The sequence below is a fragment of the Gobio gobio genome, assembly GCF_949357685.1.
Source record: "Gobio gobio genome assembly, chromosome: 21".
Taxonomy (NCBI): domain Eukaryota; kingdom Metazoa; phylum Chordata; class Actinopteri; order Cypriniformes; family Gobionidae; genus Gobio; species Gobio gobio.
Window position 1 is genome coordinate 2649241 of NC_137117.1, and position 22239 is coordinate 2671479.

The 22239-nt window shown below is 41.7% G+C and overlaps 1 protein-coding gene across 2 annotated transcripts in view; it reads right to left on the minus strand.

The window, feature by feature from the left end:
* The window catches only part of LOC307117643 (E3 ubiquitin-protein ligase TRIM39-like), a 56277-nt gene extending 36735 nt beyond the window's left edge, over positions 1–19542 (minus strand). Inside the window, exons 1-2 of one of the 2 annotated variants that reach the window (XM_079802617.1) lie at positions 19467–19542; positions 14977–15461 (exon numbers count right to left, since the gene is read on the minus strand). In XM_079802617.1, the coding sequence (XP_079658743.1) occupies positions 14977–15037 (61 nt within the window). In that variant the 5' untranslated portion in view covers positions 15038–15461; positions 19467–19542. Of the gene's footprint in view, positions 1–13604; positions 13686–14976; positions 15462–19466 lie in introns of those variants that run through there. The other variant, XM_079802618.1, reaches the window with a different exon arrangement.
* Between the last annotated feature and the right edge of the window lie 2697 nt (positions 19543–22239).

The window sequence follows — 22239 nt, forward strand, 5'->3', positions numbered from 1 at the left end:
GTAGCAGCGTTGAGCAGTCTGTCGAAGCCGGGCCAATCCCTCCCAAGCAGTACGGCCACCGGCAGGTCCTTCACCAGGCCCGCCTCTACCCGCCAGGTGCCTTGGGGTGACGAGATGGTGACTCTACGGGCCGGTACTTGGCGAGTGTCTCCATGCACACAGGTAATTGGTAAGAAGGTTTTCTGGCCGCTTCGAGGGGCGCACAACCGCGACTGGATTAGGGTGACCACACTGCCTGAGTCCAGCAGGGCCCGGAAACGTTTCCCATCCACCATCACTTCTGCTTCGGGGGCTCCCGATGGCACATGCTGGTGGACGATGCAACCTGCCAGCCATGCTCGCGGGGGTGATGGTGGTCCAGCGCTGGGCATGGGCTCATCTCGCGGTGGGGGAACCGTCGGCCTGCTGACTGGTCGCGGGGTCCCTTCGAGCGGGCGTCGCTCCTGGATGACTCTCCGGGGGAACGGCGGCGGCCGGTCCCAGGCCTCGCGATGATGGACGGCATCCGCCAGCTCGATCGCCCACTACCTGTTCCGCTACCTGTTTTTGTTCGATCGACCACTACCTGTTCCGCTACCTGTACTGCGGTGGGGTTCCCCTCCAATAGCCAGTGATGCGCGATGCGGCTGAGCTCGGCTGCCTGGGCTTGGGCTGGCACCCGGGGCTTGAATTCCCATTCGTGGAACTGCGGGGCGGCGCAGACCGGTGAGAGGCCGAGCCTTGCTAATATTTCCCTCTTGACTTCGATATAGTTTTCAGCGATCTCAAGGGGAAGCGAGAAATAAGCCCGTTGGGTTTCTCCGGTGAGGAGAGGTGCCAGCGCACGCGCCCAATCATCCTCAGGCAATGCCTCACGTTGGGCGGTGTTTTCAAAGACCTGTAGGAAGGCTTCCACATCGTCATCAGCAGTCATCTTTGGCAGTAGGCGGGTTGCTTGGGCGCGAGGATCAGGTAGCGGAACGCGTTGGGCGGCGGCGGCTCGGATGGCGAAGAGCTCGTCCTCTGTCCTGCCCTGGTGAGTGGCGAGGTGTTCCACTATCTGTTGCTGGCGGATGCTCACTTCCGCGAGGCGCTGTAATACTTCCTCCATCACGGGGACGAGCGCGCCGTGTTCCCCAACACTGTGGTGTACAAACAGGAAGAGAAAGAAAAAAAAGGATTAGGGAGTGGGGCGGTGAACTTGTCTGTGATTCCTCTCAAAAATGCCCGCATTCTCCACCACTGTCACGGGGTGAAGAACCACTCGACAAGGCAGGCTTCGTGAAAAGGCCCCTGGAGGGTAGATTTATTTACAGTCAAATTAAAACTGGTGAAAGAAGGTGAGCCGGTGCGTGATGGCTGGTGCTTTAAGTGCTCTTCAGTGCTCAATCCAAACGAAAGTGGGTGTCCAAAACGTGCTCCAAGTGGTGGGCTGTCGGTCACTCGCTGCTTTCTGGGGAGAACAGAGAAACAAGGTTAGTCCAGCGTTTCAGTCGGCTCAAGACCTGAGTCTGCCTGTTTGCTCAGCATGTGCTGCTTATGTGGCTGTGGGCTGATTGGGAGCAGCTGTGACCGATCAGCCGGTGGTGAGGGTGTGCAGGTGTTTTGTGTTGGTTGCCAGGGCGACGCTGATTCCTCCGAGGACGCTCGTCACACTATGTACTACTGTACACTCAAAGTGTACAGCCTCCACTTGGATGATGCAAGGGCAGCCACAGTACAATGGCACCACTGCGCTCACCACACACCAGCTATAGGTGGAGAGGAAGCCACAGTACAATGGCACCACTGCGCTCACCACACACCAGCTATAGGTGGAGAGGAGAGAGAGCACTTGAAAACCAAAGCACTTGAAAACCAAAATGCACTAGATAGTGCACATGCGCCGAAAGCACCTTTCCATCAATGTGGCCAATGGAGTAGGTTATACTTTGAAGAACTCACGCTCTCGGCTGTACCCTCTTAAGGAACCGAAAATGCACGCTTTAGCCCAGCACCATTAATGCCCTCATGAAAGCCGAAACAGTCGCCCAATAAACTTCCAGCATGAAATGGGAGTGACTTTCCTTCGGAGAAGAAAACAGTATTCCCTCAATCAGGCACTGACACGGTGATACAGATCTTCACCTGCACCAAACTTCAAACCAAACATTTTGTAGCTACAATCAGATTCTCCCTCTCTCAACATGTAGGCCCCTGGAGACCACAGTTCCGACCGAGGGTGCAGAATCTACCTCCTGCCTGGGACAGCAGGTCCCTGCATAGGGGAAGACACCATGGTATGTGTCCTTAACAGAAATGCCATGATGCTTGTGTACCATGTCTCTTTTTTTTTCCTGGCCAGCAAGATGCCACCAAAATCAGTGATGGACCCTTCTGCATACAGCAGAATCCTGGGCTATACATGTGTTGGGACATCCACCCCCTACGGGGCACTCCTGTCCATAATCAAGAAAACAGCGAAAGGCACATGTTTTCTGCAGATGCAAAAAGATCCACATTTCTGCACCCGATCTGCACCACTATTCAAGTGTGCACAAGCCACCGCAGGTCTGCCCCGTATCAAGAGCATCCATGCCAATTTCAGCAGAGAGGGAGTACCTCCTTGCCTATTGTCATATTTTCCATTCTGAATAATGCTTGCCCTGCTGGGTCAAGTATTTCAGCACCAGGAGAACTACTCCACATAAATGTATGTGAAGCTCTTACAGCGCCGTCAACCACTCTCCTTTTACAGAGTTTCTCGACCGTGTTGTGACGTTTGTCATCACTAATGAACATGCCTTAACCCTGCCCTGGGGAATTCCTTCTGTTAACAGATCTAGGACTCCCAGGGACCATGGTCTGAACGCCCAACAGCGCTATTGAACCATGCTTAAATGTCACATGGCATATAGCAAGTTACCGAACACCCAGCGCCGGAACTGCATACACAAAGAGGAGAATCCAGCCGTACTACTGCTATCGAGGCCATGAGCCCCAGCAGTCTCAATACTGCAAAAGTCCTCTGCCCTCTGTTCGGTTCTGAATCTATCCCCAGACCGAGATATAACAGACCGAGATATAACAGCACCTTTTGAGATTATCTGAAAATCCCAGAGCTCGTAAATGGAAAACAAGCGCATGTGTTTTATAACACTGCTTGTTCCCTGCTGTCTGCAGCCAGGAGCACTTCATCCCAAAATGAGAACAATATTGTGCTCTGATGGCACAGCAGCAGAACCAACACCGCTTCAACCTATTTCTCCATTTTCCCTTGTGGCAAAACTCGAATTGCCATTTTGCTGAGGAAAGCACGGATTTCCCCTCTCGAGCAACAAAGTTGCAATTACTCCGCCGAACCAGAGGGGCGTGAGAGAAACCGCAACCGACAGCCCTTGTGTCGGCCTTTCGTTGTAGGCCGTGGATTCCGGGAATAGTGATTTAAGTATTTGCCGTCTTCATTTCAAAATTAAATTTATTTTATTAAACATAAGTTCCAATTTAAAAACGTTTCTAAATTAAGGTCATAATTCCAACAAACGAAAAATCTAGCAAAGAAAATGAAAAGTGGTCAAAAAACTGTGAAAAACCACCATCCCAAATCCAAACATTAGTTCTATGTCACTTCCCATCCTGCCCATATGCGGTGATGTATAGCTTGTGCACCTGCCAGGTGTCCGATAGTGAAATTCCTAATACAAATAAATATGCACATAGCAAATAATAATAATAATAATATTAATAATAATAATAAACAAATAATTTATAAAACATAAACTTAGACAAACGGCTACAACATTCCAGCCCCTAATTCTTGTTTACAAGTACTGTAATTAGTATACCAAACATGAAACATTTCATTATACATTTCTCATTTCAAGTCCATATGGTCGATAGATTTGAATTCAAATGCAAAAAAGGTACTTAAACCTTTAATGTCCAAAATTGTCCATAGTCTTTCAACAACAAAAATCTTCTTTCAAAAAAAAAAAGAAGTTATGTAAGTGTTTGGTGTGTGTGTGTGTGTGTGTGTGTGTGTGTGTGTGTGTGTGTGTGTGTGTGTGTGTGTGTGTGTGTAGGTTTGTCAGCATATGTGAGTCAGTGTAAATGGTAAATGGACTGCATTTATATAGCGCTTTTAACAGACCTACAGCCATCCAAAGCGCTTTACATTTGCCTCATATTCACCCATTCATACACTCATTCACACACCGACGGCGGTGTCAGCCATGCAAGGCGCCATCCAGCTCGCCGGGAGCAGCTGGGGTTAGGTGTCTTGCTCATGGACACCTCGACACTTGGTCAGGTGGAACCCAGGGATTGAACCACCAACCTTCCGATTTGTAGACAACCTACATGAACCACTGAGCCACTGCCGCTGAGCCACTGTAAATGTAGAGTCAAAAGCTTAAAAAATATTTGACTCTAAAGTTCAGCAGGCTGCTTCCATAAGCAGGCATAGCTTATTGATGGGTCTTTCTAGTTCACTTGTTTGCATCTTCAGGCGCACCCGACGAACAAATCCTTTAGAATCAGCCATCGTTTCTGTAATGCATCCTAAAGGCCAAGAGCTTCTAGGTGCCGTTTCATCGACCACAAGAACCACATCTCCGATGCTGAAGTTTCGGCGAAGTTTATTCCATTTCTGTCTGCTAAATATTGAACTTGTCTCCAGCGTCTTCGGACATACAAGTCCTCTTTCTTAAACAGACCACATGGTAAAACCGGCTTTGCTTTGAGCTGAATGATATGATTGGGTGTCAACGCTTCAAGGTCTTCAGGATCGTCAGAAGATGGAGTGATCGGACGGTCATTCGGTATGGCTTCTATTTCACATAAAACAGTATGCAAAGCTTCATCGTCTAGCATTTGCTGTTTCACTACTGAATAAAGCACTTTCTTGACTTGTTGGATTAAGCGCTCCCAAACACCGCCGTGATGGGCACCATGAGGCGGGTTGAAGGTCCAGTGAATTTGAAACTGGAATCGTGCGAAGAAGTGTTGTTAGTGTTCGAGGCAGACAGCGAGGATTCCCAGGCATCACCTGTGGAATCCCGCGTCCTTCTGCAAACATTGCTGTAAATTGCATAATACTGTATTATCCTCCTCTGACGGCACACGGCCAGACTGTGAGGTTAGAGGTTCCAGTGCCTTCTGATTGTTTTAACAAATCAACTCATGAGGTCTTGTATGCTCAACACACATTTTATTGACAACATACTTAAACTGAACCCGCTATTTGCCCAATCTGGATAGATCGGCAGGCGAGTTTGCATCGCTGATTTTACAGGAATCAAACAGAACCCGCAAGCTTCTCTGTATCACGGCAGGACTATTGACAAACTTTGTTGCCGCTCTCCAATACAGATCAATGCAAGGGCCATCACTTCACTTCCACCCACCTCGGGGAGCCGCGATCTGCCCGGCTTGAAAATATATATCATCAGAGCATTCCTCGCCTGCTCTCTAGTGAGACCAAATCACCCCGTGAACGCTATACCGACACTCCTCGGTCTATACCCGATCGTCCCAACTCTCTGTGTCCTCCAAAACCGGCGATTACCTCATCTGGATCGGCACCTGAAGACAGGAGCGGGCCGTGTTCAGCCACGGCCCCGCCAAGCGGAACGGTAGAGCTGCCGGTAGTTCACAGCAAGGCAAGACAAGGCAAGTTTATTTGTATAGCACATTTCATACACAGTGGCAATTCAAAGTGCTTTACACAGAAATGAAGTTAAAATAGTCATACGTGAATAAAATAAAAATAAAAATATATATACTGTAGTACAACAGTTATAATAGGAATTAAAAGAAAAGAAAAAATAAAATAAAGATGAAATCCCCTATCTGGGGTGGAAGAAAATGGAGAGTCAGGTTTACTTTAAAAATATCGCTCCCCCGTCTCTCAACCTCTTCCCCCCAGACAGCATAAACAAAATAAAATAAAAAAATAATTAAAAAATAAAAATAAAACTGTTAAATTGAAACACATAATTAAAGTGCAAGCAGTTCGGAGCACAGAGATCATTCAGTAAATGCATAAGATAAGGTGCAATCAGTCGGACGTACAGTGGCACAGCTCATTCAGTAAATGCACAGCTAAACAGATGTGTTTTGAGTCTGGACAGATGTGCACAGATGTGTTTTGAGTCTGAATTTGAAAGTGGCTACTGTTGGAGCACATCTGATCTGTTCAGGAAGCTGGTTCCAGCTACGGCTGGCATAATGGCTAAAAGCAGACTCTCCTTGCTTTGAGTGAACCCTTGGTATTTCTAATTGGCTTGATCCTGATGATCTGAGTGATCTGTTGGGTTTGTACTTTATCAGCATATCTGCAATGTATTTAGGTCCAAGGTCATTGAGTGATTTATATACAAGTAATAGTACTTTAAAATCGATCCTAGATGTAACTGGAAGCCAGTGTAAAGATCTGAGGACTGCTGTGACATGGTCATATTTTCTGGTTCTGCTCAGAATCCTGGCAGCAGCGTTCTGTATAAGCTGCAGCTGTCTAATGGTCTTTTTGGCAAGGCCGGTGAGGAGACCATTACAATAGTCCACCCTGCTGGTGATAAAAGCATGAACGAGTTTCTTGCCTGGAAACAAAGCATCTAATTCTTGCAATATTTTTCAGATGATAGTAAGCTGATTTAGTTATTGCTTTGACATGACTACTGAAACTCAGGTCTGACTCAAAAATCACACCAAGATTCCTGACTTGATTTTTTTTATTTTAGACCTTTAGCCTCAAGATATGCGTTCACCTTGAGAATTTCATCTTTGTTTCCAAATGTAGTGATTTCAGTTTTGTCTTTGTTTAACTGAAGAAAGTTTTGACACATCCAGCTGTTAACTTAATCAATGCATTTGCACAGAGAATCAATGGGGCTGTAGTCATTAGGTGATAGGGCTAAGTAGATCTGGGTGTCGTCAGCATAGCTGTGGTAAGCCATTTTGTTATTTTTCATTATTTGGCTCAGTGGCAGCATATACAGGTTGAATAGGAGTGGTGCAAGAATTTACCCTCGTGGGACTCCGCATGTCATGGATGTCCACTCAGACTTATGGTCACCTATACTCACATAATAACCTCTCCCTTCTAAGTATGACCTGAACCATTTGAGGACCATTCCAGAAAGCCCAACCCAATTTTCTAGCCTGTCAAGAAGTATGTTGTGGTCAACAGTGTCGAATGCAGCACTGAGTAGTACCAGAATTTATGTTTTGCCTGTATCTGTATTGAGGTGAATATCATTTATTATCTTTATGAGCGCTGTCTCGGTGCTGTGATGCGGTCGGAAACCAGATTGAAAATTGTCAAAGTATCCGTTTGAGTTCAAGAATTTGTTCAACTGACTGAAAACAACTTTTTCAATGATCTTGCCTATGAAGGGGATATTTGAGATTGGTCTGTAGTTGCTCAGTATGGAGTTATCCAGATTTCTCTTTTTCAGGAGAGGCTTTACTACTGCGGTTTTAAGGGAGTTTGGAAAAGTGAGGCATTTACCACTTCTAGGAGATCTGCTTCTAAACAGTTAAACACACTTTTGAAAAAAGAAGTGGGGAGTGTGTCAAGGGCGCAGGTTGATGTTTTAAGGTGCTGTACCGTTTCTTCTAAAATTTTACCATCAATTGCTTCAAAATCAGTCATAGTAACTTTCTGAGGTTGTGGTCTGATCTGACTCACCTCAGAGCAACTCAACGATGTGCTGATCGCATTTCTGATATTATTGATTTTCTCGGAGAAGAAGAAAGCAAACTCACTACATTTGCTGTCTGAGAGCATTTCACTGGGAATGTGACTCGGAGGGTTTGTTAGTCTCTCTACAGTAGCAAAAAGAGTGTGCGTGTTGTTTATTTTTCTGTTTATAATATTTGAAAAGAAGGTCTGTCTAGCTTTGCCTAGTTCCACATTGAAAGCACGAAGACTGTTTTTATAGATGTTGTAATGGACTTTTGTCTTTTGTCAAGTTTTGTCTTTCGCCACGTGCATTCAGATTTTCTGCATTGTCTTTTCATTAATTGCACTGCTGTTGAGTTTCTCCAAGGTGCTTTTTGTTTGCCACTCTTTTTTCTGACTTTCACAGGAGCAATATCATCAATTACACTCTTAACTTTTCAGTTAAAAGAGTCAAGGAGAAAATCAGCAGAGTCTGCAGAAATGCTTGGTGTTAGAGATATAGCCTTCATAAACAGCACACTAGTGTTCTCATTTAAGCATCTCTTTTTGACAGAGACAGATCTAGTTTCAATGGCAGGAGAGATTGATATATCAAAGAAAATACAGAAATGATCAGACAGTGCCACATCCTTAATAACTATCGATGAAATGTTTAGACCCTTACTGATAAGTAAATCTAGAGTGTGTCCACGATCATGTGTGGGTCCGTGTACATGTTGTGTCAAATCAAAAGTTTTAAGAACAGTCATGAGATCTTTTGTTGTACTGGATTCAGCATTGTCAATGTGAATGTTAAAATCCCCAGCAATAGCAAACCGTCATACTCAGATGAGATTGCTGATAACAGCTCTGTAAAGTCATCAATATAGGCTGGACAATATTTTGGAGGCCTGTAAATAATGATAAGCAGGATGCGTGGAGCACCTTTTAGCACAATGCCCAGATATTCTAGAGACAAATAGTCACCAAATGATACTTGCTTACATTGATATACATCTTAAATAGAGCAGCTAAACCTCCACCCCTCCTGACTGGTCTGCAGACACTAATAAAAGTAAAGTTAGGAGGGGCTGTTTCATTGAAGACTGTTGCACTGCTGCTGTCTTCTAGCCACGTTTCATTTAGAAGCAAAAAATCTAGGTTGTTTGTGGTTATTAAGTCGTTGAATAGAAATTATTTGTTTTTAAGTGAATGGATGTTTAAAAGTGCTAACTTAACAGTATTCATTTAAATTTTTTCCTGGTGAGGGGGGCTGTTCCTCCTGTGTTACCGGAAGCTGCAATATGTTATCGTCCGGTTCATGGAGTGACTTAGACATTTCTTCCAGCTTATTGCTCAGACCACACATAAGGCGTATAAGTTCTCCAGTCTGACCCCCGATGGTCCCCATTTTTACCGGTGCCTCCACAGACTCCACAGTCTGGGCTGAGATGTTACTGTTTAATGCCTCGATCTGTGTCACTTGCAGCAGTTCTAATCCGTCACAGTCTGTCTGTGGTGAGCTCTGAGGGCGGAGCTCAGCTGGGAGTATGTCAATGAGAAGTGGTTGTTGTGGCTGCGTGGTGTTATCATTGTCCTTGTGGGGTGTATCAACCGCATGTCCATTCAGATGCTGAAATGAAGTCCTGTGATCGTCCATACTCTGTACTGGTGTGTGTGTGCCATCCAGGTTGAGTGGGTTGGCACACACAGCTGAAGGATGATGAAGGGAAAAATAAATATTGTCCTTTAGCACTCTTGCACCGAGTTTGTTTGGGTGGAGGCCATTTGATGTTGTTACGGCCCTTTATCTAATTTGGCTCGTTTAACTCACACATAAGACAAAGACCAAACATATTAGAAATCACAGACGATGGGTGGAATCTCTGACATTAATCACGCCATAAGTTTTAATAAAGTCCATGGAGACAGGAGTACACTTTAGAATAAACAATAAACAAACTAATAGCACAGGTAGGGCAGCAACAGATAACAGAAACCCTAAACGAAACCTATCGTTGCTGGAGAGATCTTACCTATACTCCCGACAAAACAACAAACAGGTTAGTCTTCCGGGCCACTGCTTCCCTACGCTATTCTAACTAAATAACAAAAGTGAACAAAGAAAATAACCACTACCTGGCTTTAAAATGATGAAACCAAACTCAAAACATAACCAAGAGGTCGCTCCAGCATGGTGAAGTGAAACGAAGCCCAGCGCGTTTTCACCACGAGGCAAGAAACCCCAGCTGGCTCTGATCAGGAACGGAGGCGGAGACCGAGGCGGCCCAAGAGAACAGGAGGAACAGAGAGACCCGCCCTCACCACCGGACCGGCTTAAATGCAAGGATTCCCATGACGTCACTCATTCCGCAAATCAGGGAGAGCCTCATAAATCCACCTGATAACTCCGATACAAGCAATCAATAACACACTCAATAGTTCAATACACACCAACGTAACAGATGTAAATAGTTGTCTCTGACTCCAGAAGAGATTAAAATTGTCGATAAAGTTCACTCCCTTCATGTTGCAGGTTTTTTGCAGCCATGTATTGAGCCCAAGTAGCCGTGAGAACCTATTTGTTCCTCTTGCTGGAAGTGGTCCACTGATGAACTGCTGAACTTTCAGTTTTCTAAGTGTTTCAAAAAGTTAATTGAAATCACTCTTAAGAAGTTCTGACTCCTCTCTCTGAATATCGTTCTTTCCCACATTAATGATAAGTCGATTTGCAGTCTTATGTTTCATTAGAATGTTCTTAAGTTCCCTGTTTACATCAGAAACTGTTGCTTGTGGAAGGCAGCATGTGGTATTATCCCTGCTGCTAATGTTTCTGACTGTGGAGTCACCCACTATCAGAGTCCTGGGCTCGGCTGCCCTCTGAGCTGAGGGCCGCTATCTGACCTTGAGCGCCTGTTAGCATCAGTGTTAGCTACGGGCTGATTCGATCTGTGTTCGGTCACATTCATTACGTTTGGGGATTCCTCACCCACATTCATTAATACTTCAAATCTGTTTTCACAATGTATATTTGGTGGTCGGAAACTAGTGTTTGCAATACTTGTGTCTGGGGTAGAGCATGCTACTACGGCAATATGTGATGCTCGTGACAATCTGATGTCTCGAGTGCCTTTTGGTCTTGCTCCCTGTTTGTGCCATCGATTAGTGTGTTGATCTTGTTTCTCTACCTGTTGAGTAGCACTACATTTATGGGACTCACCGGCAGTGTGCAGAGGGCGATCATGATGAAGCTCTGCTGTGTGATTCATCTGGTTGGATGGTTCCGCAAATAACTTTGTTTCAAGAACTGCAATCCTTTGTAAAAGTCTATGGCAGTTTGTGCAGCAAGTAGATTCTAGAAGAGGCATTTTCTTATCCTTTTGAATGTAGGCAGTTGTGTTTTCCCTTCTCCGGAATGTAAGCTGAAGGCAGTGGGAGGCTGGTCGGTTGAAATATTCCACTTTTTGTTTAGTAATCCAGCAAACCAGAGTTTCTAATTTTATCATTGGAGTCAAGCTTTGTCGTTTGAGCACTGTGCTGAATTGCTGAAGTTGAAATGATGAGATAAAATATAGAAGCGATAGAGCAAAGCACGGAGCAGTAAGCAAGAGCGTCCGAGCAGTAGCGAAGCAGGCTGTGTACATGCACTGGGGTTGGAGAGACCTAGTCCAGCAGCCTAGCGCGGACATTCCAAACACACTGCTCATAATTATACCATGAACACCCACATGCCATAGGACAGGGGCGAGAGCCTGTTCAGATATTTATCATGACAAAGTTTATTAGCCATTTGTTAGTTGTACTAAACTCAAGCCAAAAACTTCTCTTGTATGTCTTTTCCATTAACAAGAGTCACCACTGTGGGTTATCTTGTGAATGTGGCATAAGTTTAAACATTTTGTTTGAGAAAAACGTATTAGCCTTCGTTAGCAAAGCTAAACTTGTTGCTAAAAAAGCGTTCTCTTTCTGCCTTAATTTCAACAAGAATCACCACCGTGGGCTTATCATCCGAAAATGTGGCGTGATGGTGTTCTAGCAGCACGGTGAAGAGCTGAAGAACAAAGGGACTGACGCATACGACTGCATTTATATGCTGTGTGCACGTGACCCCGCCCCCATGCGTCATTGGCCTTTCAGGCGTGAATAAAGGTGTCTTCAGCAGATGGCGCTTGAGCGCGATATCCCATAGTCATGTGTTGTACCGAGTTGACCGACTGAATGGGAACCTCTATTGTAGCCTATGCAAACATTTGTTTCTGCTAAGGAAACATTCGCATTACCACAACTTTAACAAACTTTAGGAAAAATTAGGTAAATAACATTGACTTTCATTTTTTAAATTTTTTATGTATTTGGCAGACTCTTTTTATCCAAAGCGACTTGCATTGCATTCAAGGTACACATTTTTCATTTTGTCAGTTCTTGCTTTCCCTGGGAATCGAACCCATGACCTTGGCGTTGCTAACGCCATGCTCTACTTTTTGAGCTACAGGAAAGCCTGTTAGCTTTCCTAACCTGATCATCACCGTATCCTCTTGCGTTGCTCGGCTTGTGCTGAACTTGAAATATTACTGCTCGCTTCTACCCTGTAGGTTAAACACGGAGGTCTGTGCACAAACCACAGTGCCAAACCACTTCACCAGAAACCCTGCCCTGCAGCTTATTTCATTGGTTAAGGTTACAGTAACGGGTAGGTTTAGGGATCAGTGTTTGGTCCGTACTGTGATTGACATGACCAATAAAATCGTAAATCATCGAGCTGTTCAGAATAGCGCAGAGTAGTTCAGAATAGCGCAGCGGCGAAGTAAAAGTCAGCTCTTTGTCATTGTCAAAAGTGCTTTTCAGCTTGCACATCAGGGGTGGCCAGAGGGGTGACCAAGCTTCAAACAGGGGTGGCACTGGCCCCTTAGCTTCGCCGCCTGCGCATTCCCAACAGGGAAAACAATCAACAATCAAAAAGCATGAGTATAGGGTGTCATGGCGTTGCAATAAAAAAATGTGGTTATAATGGAAGTCAATGGGGCAAAAACAGCCACGAACAGTAAATGAGGGAGAAAAAATTAAAATCTGATACTGCACAAAAACTAACCATGCATCAAAGCCAATGTTGTTTCTAATCTTTGACATGTCCAAGACTGTGGACTGGATTTTTTTTAACCTTTTAATCAATCACTTTTTATATATTGAAAATAGTCATTTTGTATGTGTTTTTTCCCTAAATCAGTGACATCATTTATGAATTTGGCAATTAAAGAGTTAAAATCCGGATATTTTTTTTTTTTAACATTTAGTGGTTTTAACATTTTTGATCAGGACTGACGTTGATTAATAGTTTTATGCAAAAAAAATATTTATATATCTGATACATTTTTACAGCAGTTTAATTTAGTGGCTGTTTTCATCCACGGACATAACCGAAGGGTAGTGAATTTGAACAATGCACAATGGTTAAGGTGTGCCTTTAGCCCTGTTGTGCCCTATTCATTCTTCTGAACTAGTTTAACTTGTGGATTAACTTGTGTCAAGTTTATTTCAATTGTATTTTACCTTTTCAAAAAAAAGTAATGTCATTCATATTTGTGCTAATGTTTAGTCTCATAAACTGGTAAAGGTAGCAAAACAAAAGAAAAGATAATTTTATATTTGGAGTTTAAATATTTCACTGAGCCCAGATATAAAAAGACAAACTAATAAACGCTGAGTCAAAGTCAAAAAGTACCTGAAGTAAAAGTGAATGTGTGTCTCCAGTACGTAAGAGGTCTTTACAACAACATTATCATAACACAAAGTTCTTTCTAGATAAAGACAACACAAAATAGGGTGAAATTTTAATTTTTTAAGCAGTATCACATGTAAACACTACGTGTAATTTAATGTAGTTTAATGTATTGATAATTTTAACTGTAGTTTTTAAGATATCAAACTTTACCGATACTATTTTAAAGTGTAAAACCTCTGAAAGCTCTTACTTTCCATCTCTTACCTGAGTGAATATCAGCGGTGATCACAAGTTTCAGTGTGTGTGAATAAAGACGTGTGTGTCTGAAGAAGCTTCAGTTCATCTGTTATAGTTTCACCTTCACTGAAGTCTTTCACTCACCTGCAGTGATGTCACACAGTAGCTACGCCCCTTCATGAATATTGATTAGATCCTAATGCGTCCTTGCTGAGTGTTTTCTAATGCATGTGTTATGTTTAGTGCCTTGTTTTATTACAGAAGTGGCAAATATCGAGTTATCAGTTTTAACGGGTAACTTCAGTGATTTAGCATTAAGCTTTGTATTTACACTGGGTCATTTATGTATTAGAAATGTGAAATTATTTTTGAATTTGGTGCCTTCTAGACTGAGAAAAGACAGAAAATGTATTTTTGTCTCATGTGGATGAAAGACAACAACTCCCAGAATGCACTTGCTTCGCTGCCCTACGAGGCCACTCCGTACACCGTCGTTTTGATCTTCATGGTAATACAATCATTTCGTTCAGTTAGAGCAGTGGTCACCAACCTTTTCAAGCCAAAGATCCCTGACCTCAGCCTTGATGAAAGGCAAGATCTACCTATAGATTTTTCATGGCCGATTCAGAGGTTTTTTTTATTTCCGAGACATCTGTCATTTTTTTTCTTTATTTAAGCAAATGTATTTGTTGGTTATTTGCTCTATAACAGGCCAAACTGACCTTAAAAAAAATTGCCATTTGAAATGTGAGGCAACCACTGCATTTTAATTACGATCCAAACAAAGATACACATATGTAGCATGAGCAGTTGTTTTTTATTTAAATTATTGCATATTTTCAAGACTTAAATAAAGAATGCTCTGACTTTAGCTTTGTGAAATTGTAACATAAGACACACCTGCACAAAACAAAAACAGATGGACTGAATAAAAATGCTAATTCACTCTCTGACAGTAGGAGGTGCTTATGGAAAACAAGCGTTTATTTGGGTACCGCTGTAAAATGCCATAGAAACTATTCTGAAGACAGTCAGTTTTGTTCAGGGATACATTCATGTAACCCCCCCTCCCCTCCCCAATTCAATATCTATATTTTTCTTCCTATATTTCAAGCTTCCCGAAGAGTGATCTTGCTGGGCCTATTAGGCTGGTCTACTTCATGTGTTTTTACAGATCAGATATTTATCTGATTTATCAGAACCATTCCATTTACACTTGGCCACATAAATGTGTCTCCACAAAACGGATATAAATCCAATCTTCAATTCCCACGCTATATGCCTGTTCACATCACGTATATGAGTTCACATCACCAAAATTGTATTGATCAACAGTTAATTCAAGGACCGCGAAATGAGAGAGAGAGTGGCATAAGAACTGATCAATTAGTATCTTTACCTTTAATGATGATGATGATTGTGTATTGAGCGTCTGCAACAGTCTCTCGTGTTTCTGGCATATATAATCCTCCAGATTTTCCACAGCATTGATGAGTTTGTGTTTCTTTAGACGTGGGACTCTGAGATGAGGCTCCAGATGAGAGTCACAGTAAGAGCTTTGACACATCAGGCAGGTCTTCACAGCTTTCTGCTTTCTTTCACCACAGACGTCACAGAACACCTCAGATTCTCCTAGATTGAGCTTCTCCTTAAAGTGTTGCGCAACCTCTCTGAGTGTTGTATTAATCTTGAGATCAGGTCTTTTGCTGAATGTGTCTTTACAGAGTGGACAGAAGCAGGTCTGTGTGTCCGTCCAGCACTTGCTCAGGCAGGTTCTGCAGAAGTTGTGTCCACATGGAGTGGTGACTGGATCAGTGAACAGTTCCAGACAGATGGAGCACTGGAGCTCCTCATTTAGTGCTGGACCACTGGAGGACGCCATGGCTGAAAAGATAAGTAATGACAATATATCATCTATAGTACTGAAGAGAGCAATTTTGATAACAGTAAGGTGAACTTAAATATTTTAAGTATTTATCAAATGACGGCCCCCCAAAAGAAGTTGTATATTCTGAAAAAGTATGTATCTTCCAAGTGTCATGTAAATCACACATATTTCACTGAATATGCTGCTTATGAAATCCATGGCATGCAACAATAGTTAAGAGAAGTGTTTGGGACTGTGTGAACTCTTGTACTGCTTTCCAATTATGTTTGGAGTAGTATTATTCAAAATCCAAATATAAAATGATCTTAGTTTGTTTCATAGCTGTTTGTATGACATGAAACATGAACAAGAAAATTAGCATAAACTTACTTAAATTTCAGGTTTTTGAAGGGGAAATACACAAGTTACCCCACAAGTTAGACAAGTTTACAAGAACGATAAGAATTTAACTGTTGAAGTGCTGTCATACCTGTGGTTGCATAGCCTGGAGTTGTTAGTTGTTAAAGTGATGCATCAATCATGACCACTTTGTTTCTGTTTCAGTCATGTAAACTGGTCTAACTTGTTCATTTCTCCTTCAGAAATCTTAAATTCATGTTCATATCCTTGTTCATGTTTTATGTCATACGAACACTCATAAAGCCAAGAAAATAAGATAATTTTATGTTTGGAGTTTAAATAATAGTGAGCCTGCTAATTATAATTTTCTACACGTTAACCTACACCCCTAGCCTAGAAATCTAGATGCACCCTAGCGGCAGAATTTTTTTTGAGGGCTGGAAAAAACAAACTCTGGTCAGACCAATCACAGCATGTGTAGAGTCGATGGGCGGGCTTAACATAATGACGGTTCCACGTGCTACTCGTAAACAAAGCTGACGAACAGCTGTCTTTTGAATCGGCTTTGGTCGCAACTCTGGAAGACACAGAGTTAAGCTTTTATTTGAGAAAAGAACAAAGAACAGCACTGAAGTCATTCTTAAGAAAAGAAGATATGTTCGAAGTTTTGCCGACCGGATACGGCGAAAGTCTATCAACTAACGTTAGCTCGGCTTCACCTTCTTCTTTGCTGTGTTTGGTTGGTTGTGGCGCTCATTGCGCTATCCAATTGCATGCAGAGGGAATTTGAAAGACAACCGTTTATGCCGCCCCTCGGATTGAGCCCTGTCAATGGTGAGTTTCCAGACCCAACATCTTGATGTGGGTCTGGCTTGTCAGGCTACTACACCCCTGTTGTTGAGAATTTTCTGAAAACGACATACCCAAATAAAATTTTCTGCAGTTTTTAAACCCTATGGATTATATTCATAAATATGATCTTATTTTAAACTAGACACTTTAAATATTGTTACCCTAGAGTCATAATAATAGCCTAGAAAAATCTAGACGCACCCTAGCGGCAGCAAATATAATTTGCAGCCAGGGTAGTCTAGCAACTCTCCGTTGGCTTGCGAGCTGGAAAAAACAAACTCTGGTCAGGCCAATCACATCGTGTATAGAGTTGGTGGGCGGGCTTAACATAATGACGGCAGAGTTGCAGTGGTTCTACGTGCTACTTTTATCAAAGAAGCTGGCGAACAGTGGTCTTTTGAATCGGCTTTGGCCGCGACTCTGGAAGACGAAGCTTTTCTTTGAGAAAAGTACAAAGAACGGCACTGAAGTCATTCTTAAGAAAAGATATGTTCGAAGTTTTGCCGACCGGATACGGCCAAAGTTTAATCTATCAACTAGCTCCGCTTCACCTTCTTCGCTGCTCTGGTTGGTTGTAGCGCTATCCTATTGAATTTGAAAGACAACCGTTTATCCCGCCCCTCGGATTAAGCCCTGTCAATGGTGTGTTCCCAGACCCAACATCTTGATGTGGGTCTGGCTTGTCAGGCTATCATAACTCAAAGTAGTATAGGAACAGAGTAATCTACATGTAAATATACGTGAATTTTTAAAAAATTGAAATTCACTTAGAGAAAAATGTATGAGACTTTAATGTTAAGGGCCTGGAAATAACCTAAATATAAAACTGAATGTCTGATCATGTTTCGATTCAAATTTGAGGATGATTCTCTCAAAAATGTAGCTTCTGTAAGCTTTTATGTCAAGAAAAGTCTAGGCGTCCTTTCAAAAAGGCCCATTATTTCAGAACATTTGTAATTGTAAAGAGTAGTTTTTCATTCAAATAAATCTGCAATAAACTGCTAATTATAATGGATATACAGTTACTGAAAAACTAAAGCAACTATTTACAGAATAAACAAAGTGTAAAAAACTAATTTAGTTGATAAGAAGTGTCAGTCATAAGCTGTGTCTCATTTCGAAAGGCTGTGTCCTCCAGAGGCCGCATTTGAAGGCTGCATGCGTCATCAAGTCTCATTTCAGAAAAGTAAGTAGGACACTCTGAATGCGGCCTTCAAATGCGTTCTTCTTTCACAGGAATTTGGAGTGTGCATGAGGTGTATCCTCAATGCTGCAGATAACCCACAATGCTTTGCGTCGCCATTAACAACCGTCATGTTTTTTAAATATTATTTGAAAAGATGTGGTGTTTAATTTTAAGTAGTTTCAAGCTTGTTTTAGTTTTTAAGCTGTATCACCTTAAATATATAGTTGTGGTAAACAGGATTACAAGTGTTTAGTGATTTTTTTAAACGTTTATAAGAGTACTTTGAAACATTTCATAGTCATTTTCAAGTTATAAATAATTTTCATTCATATAACTGGTGTGAGCGCAACGGCGATGTGAACGTGTTGGCATAGCAACGTGATTCTTACTGCCTGTGTGTCCTACGAAGGATGTCTCGTTTAATTCTGATTAACGTATACCGCATACTTCACAGGAGGTGTCCTTCGAAATTAAATGAGACACAGCTATAGAGTCTGCGCGCTCCACTGCGCGCCCGTGTGTCATGGAAACGGAACCACGAGTAGTATTTACCAATAATGCTTACAAACACTGCACAAGATAATGCCTTTTGATTGGTTACTACGTCCATCAATTAAACCTTTGTTGGCAAGGCATTGGCTAGGCATTGACTGGCTTTAGCCAATGAAAACCATGGGCGCTTTGATTGACAGCTCGCGGAGCCAATAATGCCCTTCCAGTATATGATGACTCATCAGAAAGCCTGTGATTGAAGCAGAGAGACCTGGGAGGATTTAACTTGAGAGGAAGAGTCCAAAGTACAGGGGAGATCGCCAGAATACTGAATAGAATCGATATTTCATTGAAAATGTACATGTTTGATTACTCTAACTCAAAACGCTCATGCAAACAAAGGAGGGCTTTTTGGTTTTTTCCCTATTTTTTTGTTGTTTTGGATTAAAAAGTGGGATGCATTTTGAAGAGTGGACCCTTACGCTGACATGTATGCTGGTGTTTATTAGATTCGTCCGATATGATCTGAACGATACGAGATGAAAGATGAGTACAGGATTTATTATGCAAATGTTTACATGGCTGGTCCTTTAGCATTTCATTTAACCCTTTCCTCTCTGGTGTATTTATTGCAAAAACAAGTTCAGAATATGAATCTTGAGTGCTTTAGCTTTGAAATGATACATAGTTTATGATAGTGGATTGAATATTTTGTATAAAACAAAAGTAAATAAAAGTACAGACACGCCCACTTCCTTCCGTAACCCCCCATTCACCCCGCCCCCCCGGACACTTCTTGACAGTAACCAGTTAAACTAGTAACCACTGCTTTTATCAGAATCAAAGTACTTGATATTAATTTCTGTCCTGTCGAGAGAAAAAAAACTAAATACTGAAAATAGTATCTCTCCTGGAGAGCCTGTCTTAGTATTAAACTGATCATACAGCAAGGTTTTTTATGTATATGAAAGACAACACATCAAGAAAAGGCAGTTCTTTCTGTTTCTGAAGTTGTGTGACATGACAGAAGATATAAAAATTTACAGCCAGTTAAATGACATGCTCATTAACAATCTGATAGTATTCCAGAGTTTAAAACTGCCGAACAAGCTCTTACATTTCCATCACTTACCTTTGAGTGAATGTCAGATGTGATCACTAGTTTCTGTGTCTGACTAAAGTTGGTTGCAGAAGCTTCCAGTTCATCTGATTTATTTAGTTTCACCTTCACTGGATTATTACTCTCAGCAGCTGTGATGTCATAGCTCCGCCCACAATCATGAATATGGAATAGTTTCTTATTCATCCATGCTGAGAGTGCAAACACTTTAACATGCTTTTTAAATCCATCCAACGTCCATCACATTAGCAAACAAAAATCTTTTCGTTGTCAGACAAATCAACCCCTGGATTTCAGTTTTTTTAGTTGCCAGGACAACCACTGTAGGGATGCACACATCGCGACCCTATTGCGCGAATCTCTGCCTATTAAATTTTAGCGGTTATCTTGGTGGTCCGCCTCAGTGGAATCTGTTGGTTCATCAAACTAAATCGTGTGAGTATTGCTTTTGCTTAATTTTTGTCAGAACAATGTAAATCATTACGCAAACCCTGCACTTTGGGACTTTTTTAAGTAAAATACTTTTTATAAGTCTTCATTGAATTTATCAAATTCTCGTCAAGCACAGGAGACCCACCGGTAAAAAAAGAAAAAGAAAAGCGCTCACAAGAGTATAAAAGGTGTGTAGTGCTTCTTGCACAGCAGAAAACATGTTTGGTAAGTAAGTGAGATTCATTAGTATTTAGCTTCAATAAATCTAGTGCTGATTCTCTCTCCTTAGGTAAATGAAACACAAAAGTTTATAGCAATTTTAGGGGATGTGTTACATCAAGAGAAAATAAAAGACAAATTTATACATATGTAAATGAAAGACAAATGTATAAACAAACACCAAGTCTAACACTTATAACACATCCAACTAACTTCTATGAATAAATAACCTCCTATAAGTAAGATAATCCTAGGTGTACTTTTACCTGCCTTTTAAAATTCAATTTCTGTGTTATTTGAACTAATGACAATGGTAGAGAATTCCATGCTTTCATTGTCCTATATACTACTGTATGTTTGAGGAAATTCGTTTTTGCTTTAGGGAGTGAAAATCTGCTTTCTGTTGCCTGTCTAGTGGAATATATATAAGACTCTAAATTGCATTTCAATTGATCGTATCGATCCACTGGAATTTTAAACCATAAAACCTTCCATGTTGCTAATAAGATTGCTTCAATCATCCGGTCTTCCACCCTTAACCAATTAAGATGAAGATGCATGCTATTAATATTTGTGCCAAATGGACATTGTTGGGCAAGTCGTGCCGCCATGTTCTGTACTAGCTGGAGTTTGCTTAAATCTTTTTGGGTGGCATTATCTTAAATTATGTTGCAATAGTCTAGCTGTGAAAAGAAAAGAGTACGTAATACCATTTTCGTTATTTCCGATGTAAAATATTTCCTGCATCACCTTACTACAGCTAACACCTTAACCATTTTCTTCACCATATTGTCATTGTGTTTTGACCAAGACAATTTATTATCAAGGGTAATACCCAATAGCTTAGTTTCCTTCACTTGCTGAATAAGTGTTTTATTTATGTACAGTCTAAGCCCTGGTTCCGACCTTAAAGAATGATTTGAACCAAATACTATACTCTTTGTTTTAGATGTATTAAGTATCAGTTTGTTTTCTAAAATCCACTTTCCTATAGTATCAAACTCCTCTTTCAGGATGGCAGTCAATTCAGCAGATGTTGGTGCAGATGCATATACTGTAATATCATCTGCACACATTGTTAATTTAGCGCTTTTTAAAACGAGTGATAAATCATTAGTAAAAATGGAATACATGAGTGGTCCTAGACAGCTCCCTTGAGGAACTCCACATTCCACTATTCTCTCTGAATAGCTTCCATTGAAAAATACTCTTTGCGATCTGTTTATTAAATAACTTTCTATCCAAGCAACTGCTGAAGGTCTGAATCCATAATGGTGCGTTCACACCGGACGTGATTCGTGCGAGTGATTTACATGTTAAGTCAATGCAGAGACGCAAAATGGCATTCTGCATCGCGATTCGCGCGAATGAGGCAGCGCGAATGACGCAAATTGAGCATTTTGAATCGCTCAAGTTGAAAAATCTGAACTTTGGCGGATATTTCGCGCCGCGTTAACCAATCAGGAGCTTGCTCTAGTAGTGACAACAATGAGGAGAAAATCTGTATATTAATATCTGGTTCAGACAATATGATTATCACTGTGATAACATTAAATGACATGAAACACAACCCAGTCTCTTTTTGTTAAATGCAAGTTTATGTATGATCAATAATACAAAAGTATAAGTAAAAGGTATAATAAGCTACACATGAAATAAAGCAAACAATTCAGTCAAACATTCAAAGTCAGTGCTAGTAGGCTAACGTTACAACTGTAACGTACAGTTATAGCCTAAAAATATAAAGTAATGAAACTTCTCTTTGCCCTCAGCCTAAACGATTTGCCAAGGAACAAATTATAGATCCATGAGACCAAAGATCGGCCGTTACAAGACAAATTGTAGCTGAATATTGTGGCAGAACGGAAAAATCCGGATGCCACTTCTTTACTTTCACTTTCATTGCACGAACGGTAAAAGGGAGGTGTGCATATCAATTAAGGAGGGAAGTGAATATAAGGGTGGAGCGCACACACCGGAGGGGGAAGAGACGTCACAAGTGAACACAGTTGAGTTGAGAGTGGTGGGAGAGAAGTCGAGTCCGGTACCGTGGGGAGTGTGGCTCATGTTCCTGTCGGCCTGACGTTTCCAGATCTGCTACACGAGCTTGTGAACTGGCGCAAAGTTACCTTCA